At 49.4% G+C, this 10,346-nt stretch overlaps 1 protein-coding gene across 1 annotated transcript in view; it reads left to right on the top strand.

Annotated features, from left to right (window-relative positions):
• Window positions 1–121: 121 nt before the first annotated feature.
• ENO2 (enolase 2) overlaps window positions 122–10,346 on the top strand; it is a 28,232-nt gene continuing 18,007 nt past the window's right edge. The window contains exons 1-2 of the mRNA XM_053290808.1: window positions 122–337; window positions 7,286–7,387. Coding sequence (XP_053146783.1) covers window positions 7,303–7,387 — 85 coding nt within the window. The 5' untranslated portion in view covers window positions 122–337; window positions 7,286–7,302. The remainder of the gene's footprint in view (window positions 338–7,285; window positions 7,388–10,346) is intronic.

Here is a 10,346-nt window from a genome sequence, read left to right as displayed (position 1 = left end):
GTCCCGGTTCTGCACCACCGCCGCCGCCCCTCCCTCTCCCCCTGCCTGCCCGCCCGCCCGCCCGCTCCATCCTCTACGTGCTGTTTGCGAAGGCTCACTCGAAACCCTGACTCATCTCGGCTCTGGGTCACATGCTGCCGCCCGGGCCCTATCAGGGGCGGCTCCATCCCACCGCTGCTGCTGTTGCTGCCCCTCCTGCCGCCACTGGCTCAGAGGACACAGCGGCTCCCCTTCACGTCCCGCATCCTTGAGTTCGCCATTCAACTCCTCTGAGCGGCGCTGCCCCGGCCGGACTTCCTGCTGCTGCTGCTGCCGCTGCCGCCGCCCTAGTAGGAAGGTAGGTGGCTCCCCTTCCCTCTCCCCCACCACCCCCAAGAGCGAAGCCCTGATTTTCAGGCTCATCCTTCTGGGGTGTCTCAAGATACTGACTCTCCCCTCACCCAATTGTTTCATGTTTTTCTTTCTAACCTCCCCCCGCCCCGCGGCCTCCCGCCCCCCACTTGCTTCATAGTGATGTTGATTGGCTTCCGTGCTCCCCGCGCGCGCCACATTTGGCGGCTGCAAATAGCCCTCCCTGTGGATGCTGCGATGGAGACATCTGACCAACACTTTGTGGGGAGCAGGGCACTGAGGTGAAGCCTTCGTTGAGGGAGATGAGACGGGACTCTGGCAAGGGGCAGGACTCTGTGACCCCAGGGCATCATCCGGCTGGGTCGTCCTACCACCATCCAGACATCCTGCGAGCAACTGTATTGCATGGCTGCAGACCATTCCACACCGCTGCTGTCCAGGCTTTGGTCATGGGGTGTGTGTGGGGTGGGGTGGGGTGTTCCTGTGCTCCACTTTGGGGTCGCAAAGGGAGCACAGTGAGAGCAAAGGAAGTCCTAACTGCACTCGCCTTAGGACTGTGGTGCACTTCAGCTCTCAGAAGAGTACCCTACTGGCATTGAGACAGACACAGGAGATTTAAAAAAAAAATGCTGGGTGGTCTGAGTGCTCCTGGAGGCAGTGCTTGAGTTGGACAGACTGGAGCTGCAGTGTGTACAAATACCAACCATCTTCCAGCCTGCTTTCCACTGTGTATAGCCTTGATCCCAGTGATTGCCTCTGGGTTCCCAGCTGTGCTTCTCCCCCCCCCATCACCACCACTCCCGCCCCATCCCTTATCCCTGCTTATCTGGCCCTGACCTCCTTTCAGGACAGGGCAACTGCCCATTGCCTCTGCTTTCTCCCAATGCTGCCTTGGAAGCAAGGGGGATGGGGAAAAGAGGGTAGGAATCAGAGGTGTACCTAGGTAATTTTGGAGCCTGGACCTAAAGGTCTTTGGAGCCCACCCACCCCACCCCACGCACACTGCAAGTTAGGCATAATTTTTCAACATGTAGGTTCTTGAGGGCACAAACCACACCGCCCAGGACAGACTAAAGAGGATTTGGGGGGCCCTAGGGGGTGTGGAGACCCTGGATTTTGGCCCCAAAGTCCAAGGGTAAGAGCGCATCTGGCAGGAATGGATGGAGACAGATGAAGTCTGACTCATGAGAGTGGGGGAGAGAGAGGCAGCCTGGAGAAGTCCTCTGAATGCAAGGACCCTTTTCAGTGGACCCTTTTTTACCCGAGGCTGGTAAAAGCAGAACAGACACCAAGGCAGTAGCTTTCTCTAATCTCCCTCAGAACTGGAGTGATTCAAAGCTGAAAACAGTGCTGATGAGTGGCTGGCTGGGAGTGATTTTGTCTAGATTGCTTACAGTTTGGACTCTGCTGCAGAGATGTTGACGCTAACAGAGTCCTCACAGACAAACACATGCAATTATGCCAAAGCACTGCAGCTCCCTCTGACTCTGGGGCAGGGAAGTTTCTGTGGTCCTGGGTTTCTGCACCCCACAGGTATCGCATAGGACAGGCTGTAAAAGCCACTTCAGTGTACGGAACAGCTGTTGAAACAGCTGATGGGGGGATACTAGACCAGAAGGTACTGCGGAAGAAGGTGGGAGGGGAATGCAGACCTGTGTGCGCTTCAGAGAATCCCAGCCTTGTTGGCTGAAACTCCCAGATGCTAGAGGCTTTTCCTGGCATGTCGTCTCTGCAGTCTTTATGGATTTGGGCATCAAAAGGGAGACGAAAAGCTTCACCCTACGGTATCCTTCTGCTCCTCTTGTCTGCTCCATCCTGTGGCAGGCTCCATCCTTATTTCTCTTCTTCCCTGCCCTTCAGTGGTGCAGCAGCCTTCTCCCTTCTCTTCCTTCAGTCGGCTGCTCTCTGCGTCACACACAATGCGGGTGGTGGGGTGTCCATAAATCTCTTCCTGGCATAGCCTAAGGTCAACACAGCATTGACATTCTTACATTAATTCTTCCTTCCAGATTATAGCTGTTGCTAGCCAAAGGGCTTAGCCACAATTAAGAAGGGGGCCGTTGAACAAGGAAACAAGTCAGCCGATTGTTGGAAGGAGAGCTTGCTGGGAGGAAGGATGGCTCCATCCCTCTGCACCTCTGCCTGTATGCCATCACCTGTTCCCACGGCCTTTGATCAGAAGACATTAGCCAATCAGGGCAGTTCCTCTGCAAGTCAACAAGTAGACCCAAATCAGATATTAAAATGGGAATATGCTGCAGTCAGTGGGCAAGCACTTTGCTTTCCCTCATCCCAGCCCTAGGGCTCGGTCGTCTCGAAGTCTCCAGATCAAAGAATTGTCTGAAAGGCTGTGGTGCAGTTCTGCTGCTAAGTAGCTCTAGCTCTGTAAGCTGCTTGCATTGCTAACTGCTTTGGAATCATATGGGAGGTGCGCCGAGATCCATGGAGGAAGAGCAGCGGCGGTGTTAAGGAAATGCAATGGTTTTTAGGAGCAATGGGAAGAGTGCCCCCTGCTCACCAGCTCCAATGCTCAGGTACCAGCCCCTGAACCTCTCGCATACCAATTGTCCAGATGAAATGGAGGTGGTGAGAACTGCAGTGCTTGTAGGAGAAAGCCTGTTTGCTCCCTTCTTCCTCTTTAAAAAGTGGTTACAACGTACACATCCAGCAAGGACAAATAAACGAAAAGATTTCTTCATGAGGGAACATTGGTCCTAGGGAAGGACTTGGCTTTGCTGGTGTATTTGTGTGTGTGTGTGTGTGTGTGTGTGTGTGCACGCGCGCACACATGAGTGTTTGTTATATCTGTTTGCTTCTTACATTTGCACCTCACCTTCTCTCTTAAGAGCTCAGGGTAGCAAACATTTGCCATTTTTAGGAACACTGGAAGCGGCTTTCTACTGAGTCAGACTCTCGGCCCGTCTAGCTCAATATTGTCTACACTGACTATGACATCAGCCCTTCCAGGTCTTTCTCATTCCTACCTTGAGATGTCGGGGATTTAACCTGGAACCTTCTGCATGTAATGCATCTGCTCCCATCACTGAGCTACAGTAACAGGCGGCAAACGGTTTTTGGGGGGAAGGTGGGCGGGGGAGAACTAAATGAATATGCTATGCTATGCAGTGGAGAAGAGTTCACATGGAAAGAGCTGATTACAAGAAATTCACCGCCCCGCCCCCCAATTGCCCAGGCTGGGGAACAGAGGAAACGTGACTCTTGTCATTGGTGATGTCCTGGGCAGGGCTGTGAGTATGTTGCCATTCCACGAGTGCAGAAAAGCGAAGGATATAGGAGCAGGCACAGAATTCAGACTCCATTTCAGAAAGCAACTTTCTACCTGTCACAGTTGCAAACGTGTGCTTGGAAGTGTGGGGCAATGCCTTGGCGAATTTCCAAAGCAAGGCTTGCTGCTAACTAAGCTTTCTAGTGGCCAGGAACCAGGGCTTCAGTGCCCTGCATTGCTCCTTGCCCTCCACCAGTGAGTAGCAAAACTAGAATAAAGTATGCAATATGGTAAACACTGCAGAATACTGCATGCCAGATAAGAAATTATGCAATTTTGTGCATTCTGCATAATTCATGCAGATAACAAATTCAGCTTTTCTTGGCACAGAATTTGAATTGTTTGGGTACAGAATTGTAAGTGGGGAGGATTGGGATATTTTTATTATTATTTTAGCACACAGTAAACAGAATCCTGGTTAAGTGCTGGGCACCTCCTAACTGGGCAGAGAGTGGTGCTCCCATTTATTGGACCGTGCAAACTAAGCACGTAGGAAGGCCCTGAGGCTCTTCTCACGATCCATGAGAAGAGCCTGGGGAGAGTATGTGAGGAGAGTGGGCTAAGCCTGCTCTCCCCGCAGACGAGCAGCAGTCTGCTCTGGGTGGCCACAGCGGCTACCCACACGACTGCCAGCTCCTTCACGGAGCCGGCTGGGGAGTTTGGGGGCCGCGCAGCCCCCGGAAACTCCAGCATGCCCTGCGCAAGCGCGCTGGGCATGTTGGAGAGACCCCCAAGCCGGGAGGCTGCTTTTGAGCCTCGTGGTCAGGGGTCTCCTCGTGAATAGCCGCACCGCGGCAACTCACAATTTAAAATACCGGGTTTGCAGAGCGCTCGCTCCACAAACCCGGTTTAAGGGGAGGGGTAGTTTGGCGGGTTAACCGCCTGGAGGCCACCGGGCTCACCTGGTCAGGCGAAATCAGGCTAGGCTCCCCTAGCCCGATTTCGCCTGATCGTGGGAATAGCCTCCCTGTCTGGATTTTCTGCCTCATGGCACGCTTGATCTAGTGACTGGTGGCTTTGTGGCATAATGCCATCCCAGAGCATTTCTACACCAAGGATGGCAAATTTTTGTGCACAAAAACTCTGGTATCTTGGCATTAGTGTCTCTGAACATGTACACAGTGCCTCTTCTCTAAAGGCAAATTGTCCATGAGCATGTGTAGGGTGTCTTTCCTTTGTGAAAGGGATTCTCCTTGCCTGGCCAGGAAGAAGGCAGGTGTGCTGTAGAATCTGCACTACATCCCCAGCCTGTCTGCCTAGAGCATGAAAAAGATACACCAGGGATTAGGGGAAGGGCTTCTGGATCAGAAGGTGTTGTTTCCAGGGCTGGCCCATCCACTAAGCAGACCTAGGCAGTCGCCTAGGGCACACATTCTTCTCGAAGGTGGAGAATCCCTCCCTTAGTGCGCATATGTATGTGTTCTATGGCAGTGCATGTATGTACCCTTTCCCTCTCCACTGACATGTCTGACTTGTTGGGAGTGCCCATTTGCTCTCTTCTCCAGTGGGGGAGCACAGGCAGGAAGGGAGAGCGAGTAAGCAAAGCCAGTCTTGCCTTGTTTTGTGCTCTCTTCCATCCTGAACTCGCGCCCATCCCAGTGAATGAGCAGACTGAACAGTTCAAGTTAAAGCCGGGGCTTGAATGGGGTGCCACAGTCAGACTTCACCTAGGGCACAAAAAAAAACCCTCAGGCTGGCCTCTGGTCATTTCTGGACCTGGCACAGCTTTCTCTGGAAATTAATTCCAGTGGTGCTCTGGAATGAGATGGCAGTCAGTCAGTGAGCAACACCACTTCAGTGGCTGACTCATCTGCATGGCAGCTGTGAGACTGATATGTATGCATGCAGTCTCATCAAAAACATCTTGCAAAATGCAACCGGAAGAAGATCACCTCCACAATTGTCTTCTTAAGAGGCAGAGCTGCACGGAGGACAACAGAATGCACAATTTTGTGTTCACCATTCAAAATCTTCAAAGTTCAAGCGTGTGCAGTAAACTGCAAATCTAGCCCTCTTAGATGCCTTAGTACAGGAGTTCTCAACTTTGGCTCCCCTGATGTGATTGGACTACAACTCCAACAGTCACCAGCCACATTGGCCCTTGTGGTTTGGGATGATGGGAATTGTAGTCCAACAACATTAGGGAGTCCACGGTTGAGAGCCCCTGTCTTAGTACACATACGTATGTGCCCTATGGCAGTGCATGTATGCACACTAATAGCTACAATACTACTACTACTACTACTACTACTAAATAAAACTTAATAATTAATATAATATACCACTTTTCAACAAAAGTTCTCACCACAGTTCAAGTAAATAAATAAGACGGTTCTCTGTATCAAAAGAGTTCACTGTATAAGAAGAAACAAGACAGAAACCATAGGAACAGAGGAAGCTGCCATATACTGAGTTGGACCATTGGTCCATCTAGCTCAGTATTGTCTTCACAGACTGGCAGCGGCTTCTCTAAGGTTGCAGTCAGGAATCTCTCAGCCTTATCTTGGAGAAGCCAGGGAGGGAACTTGGAACTTTCTGCTCTTCCCAGAGCGGCTCCATCCCCTGAGGGGAATATCTTACAGTGCTCAGATGTAGTCTCCCATTCAAATGTAACCAGGGCAGACCCTGCTTAGCTAAGGGGACAAGTCATGCTTGCTACCACAAGACCAGCTCTCCTCTGCAGGAGGCAGGATGCCTCTGAAGACCAGGTGCAGGGGAGCAATGGCAGGAAAGGCAACATGCCTTCATCTCCTGGTTGTGTGGCTTCCCAAGGCATCTGGTGGGTGGACCACTGTGGGAAGCAGGGTGCTGGACTAGATAGGCTTTGGGCTTGATCCAGCAAGGTTCTTCTTATACGTCCTCTAAACCACTAGAGCAGGGTTCCTCCAGATGCTTCTGAACTACAACTCCCATCATTCCCAGCTACAATTTATTATGGCTGGGGGTGATGGGAGTTGTAGTTCAGCAGCATCTGGAGGAACCCTGGTTGGAAACCACTGCACTAGAGGGATGCTGTGCTGGGGCTAGATAGGGACAAATGCTCTTCCCCTGCTAAATATAAGAGAATCACCACTTCAAAAGATGCCTCTTTGCTCACTTAGAGAAGTTCAGCTGGGAGTTGGAGAGCTGGTCTGGTGGTAGCAAGCATGACTAGTCCCCATAGCTAAGCAGGGTCCGTCCTGGTTGCATATGAATGGGAGACTTGATGTGTGAGCACTGCAAGATATTCCCCTCCAGGGATGAAGCCGCTCTGGGAAGAGCAGAAGGTTCCAAGTTCCCTCCCTGGCTTCTCCAAGAGAGGGCTGAGAGAGATTCCTGCCTGCAACCTTGGAGAAGCCACTGCCGGTCTGTGAAGACAGTACTGAGCTAGATAGACCAGTGGTCTGACTCAGTGTATGGCAGCTTCCTATGTTCCTATGGGTTTCCTGGCACTTCCTAGCCAAAGGCATCGGGCTCTTTGACCCTCTGGTCCTTCCCCACACCCTTCTGAGGCTTTGCATAGAGTTCAGTCCAATCTGAGAGTGGGGTACGTGATAATGAGGAGAGGAAGTTAGTGATGAGATCAGGAATGGAAACTATCAAAGCTAAGGCCACGTTCTCCTTTCTCTTCATGGACATCCATCTGATCTTGTTTTTGTTTTCCTCCAGAGAATACCAATTCCACCATGTCTATTGAGAAGGTTCACGCACGTGAGATCCTGGACTCCCGTGGGAATCCCACTGTGGAGGTGGATTTGTACACAGCTAAAGGTAGGTCCTGATGCGGGAGGGGCAAACGTCAGTCAGCTGGCATCTCATCCACCGCTCAGCACATTGTGATAACAAATTCTCTCTGTCCAAAGGCAGTGAGCTGGAAAGGGCAAGAGGCGTCCTGCATAGATGGCCTGGGGGTGGAGCAGCATGCCTCCCTCCCTCTTGGAAATGTACTGCAGAGGAAAAACATTTGAGCAAGGGGTAGCCATTTGATGTTAGCTTGGGCTCTATGATGCATTCCTACTCTCGAGAGAGCTTGGAAAGGAAGACAAATGCGACGTATTAAGGTGCCTCTACCAGTGATTTGCTGCTGTTGTTTTAAACCAGCAGGAATATGTGGGCATCGTTTAGGGCTGCCAACTCTGTCTGAAGTTAATATTGGCATTTCCTACATCTGAGCTGGCAGTGCAGGGGGTAGGGGATTTGATTATTTTATTTATTATTATTATTTATTTCATTTATATACCACCTGATTCCAAAGGCTCTAGGTGGTTCACAAAAATAAACACCACAAAAACAAAATAAGACCAACTGTTTAAACAATTAAAAACATTCAAAGATTACTAAAAGCCAGGCTAAAACAAACATGTCTTAAGGGCTCTTAAAGGCTGGTAAAGATGTTAAACCACAAATGTCTATAGGGAGTGCATTCCATAGCCCAGGAGCAACTACAGAGAAGGCCTGTTTCTGAGTCACCGCCAGATGAGCTGGCGGTATCCAGAGGCAGACCTCTCTTGATGACCTTAATGTGCGGTGGGGATCATGCAGAAGAAGGCACTCTGCCAGGTTATTGCTTCGTTAGAGGGGAGCTTTTGCTGTTTACTACACCACCCATGTCCATCAAGCTCAACTCTAAAGTACCAAGCACAGCCAGCTGCCGCCCTTTGCTACCATCAGACATCACTAGACTCTGCTGTTTTCTCAGCAAGCACTACCCTCTAGCACCACCCAGATTCTGTCCAAGTCTCAAAGTCTGAGCATGGGCAGTCCTATAACCATGCAGAGAGTGAATAGCCATTTCATGAATCCAGGAAGCAACAAGCACTTCTGTAAATACTGAATGATAAATTTAAAGCTGGATTTTCATGAAATTTGTTTAAATCAATGTTCAGTGGCTATTATGCTCCCTTCTAGTGGCTGTCGCTGCTAGAGAGGGAAAGGGATCTAATTCAAAAAACCCAGTTCCTCCTTGCAGAGATGTTCTGAAAAGCGATGATGACCCAGATGCAGCTTATCATGTAGGGATAAAAAAACACCATCCAGCAGATTTCCCTTTGCTACTATTACAGGTACAGGAACCTCATCCTCTTTTGCACCTGGTCACGCTACGGAAAGGGCATTTTTGCCTTTAAGTTATGTTCTTGCACGTGGTTTTCCAGTGACAATACCACACTATGGAATTGCAGTGCAGGGGGAATGGCCTTCCTTTGGGCATGTTCTCAAGATGATTCAGGCTGGAGGGAAAGTGGGAATCCTAGATCCAAGCAGTGCACATGCTCCTGATTTTGTGTCTTGAGAATGGCACAAATACAATGTATGACTTGCAATCACGCCCAGCCCACGATAACCTCAGATAGGTGCTCTAGGATCTGATCAGGGGTGGATGCTCTGGAGTTGATGTGGGCTGGTGTGAGTGCAAGCCCTACATTTCTGAGTGCTCACGACATGAAACTGGGTGTGTGTGTGCCACTTGGATCTAGGATTCCCAGTTGCGTGCCAGCCAAGATCATCATGAGAATGAGCCCTGTAGAGTAGATAGCATTGCCGCAGTAGAATAGTTGAATGGTTGTTAGCTGTTAAAAACATTCTGCCTAGATCTGTGCTCCCACACAGGGCTTGTAGCAGCAGCTGAGGACTACCCAACCTTCAAAGGTTCAGATAATAAATGAATGAAATACAGTCATCTCTTGCCAACCATGGTTTTGAGTATATGCAAATAGGAAATTGTGAAAGGTCTTGCCAACCGCGACCCGAGTATCCACGGTTGGTGAGGTTTTTTAGTGATGGGGGGGTGTTCAGCAATTTGTGGGGGGTACAGAGGTTCGATCTGCTCATTCTTCTTGGTGACTCTTGGTGATGTTACAGGATTTTTAAATGATTTTTAGCAAATTTTTTGATATTTCCCCCCTTTATTTTTAGGTCTTTTTGCAGTCTTGGTTCCCCTAACCCCTTATTTCCCATAGACCTTAATGCCTCGCCAACTGCGAATTTGCCAATGGCAAATTCAGAATGGAACCCTAGCGGTTGGCAAGGGATGACTGAAGAGTGAAAAAGTCAGGGAATGGTGTCTAAATTTCTGCAGAGGACAGCCCCATTCATGGCCAGATTATGATATCCTGAGGCCTTAAACTATGTCCCGTTTAAAAGTTCCACATAGCATCACAAATATATATCTTCATTGTCCTCTTTTTGTTAGAATGATAGAAAAAATAAAGCTTTGTTTTTACTTGTTAAAGATGCAATCAAAAACTGATAATCTAACAAAAACAGCTACCTTGCAATAAGTCTATTTGCATTAGAAATATCTTGAAGTAAAAATGCATTATGTAAAACCTGAAAATAAGTCTTTTTATTATATCCAGAGGCCCCTCTTATTTTGAGACTCTAAAGTGTAGCTTATTAAGCTTGTGCCTAAATTTGGCACTGGCCCAAGTGCTGTCAACTGCTGAATCAGGCCCTTAGCCAGATGAACATTTTTTTGCTGTGTAGTGGGGCCAGCTTATTTGGCCCTCATCAGTCCTAAGTGCAAGCAACATTCAGTTATTTAAACATTATTTGTTTGGAGAAAAATTTTGGTGGGGCAGATAAAATTAGGGGGGCAGGCCTGTCTCAGTCCTCCCCGGCTACGGTTTGTATGTTAAATGGCTAGATGAAGGCTTACACATCAGAGGAGCATACAGCTTCCAATCCACCACCACCCCCTCCACAAGGTCTATAAAACCTTTTAAAATGATTT

This window comes from Hemicordylus capensis, chromosome 2, assembly GCF_027244095.1.
Source record: "Hemicordylus capensis ecotype Gifberg chromosome 2, rHemCap1.1.pri, whole genome shotgun sequence".
Lineage (NCBI taxonomy): Eukaryota > Metazoa > Chordata > Lepidosauria > Squamata > Cordylidae > Hemicordylus > Hemicordylus capensis.
The sequence above is the reverse complement of the archived record's forward strand: the minus strand, read 5'-3'. Positions and strand labels throughout refer to the sequence as shown.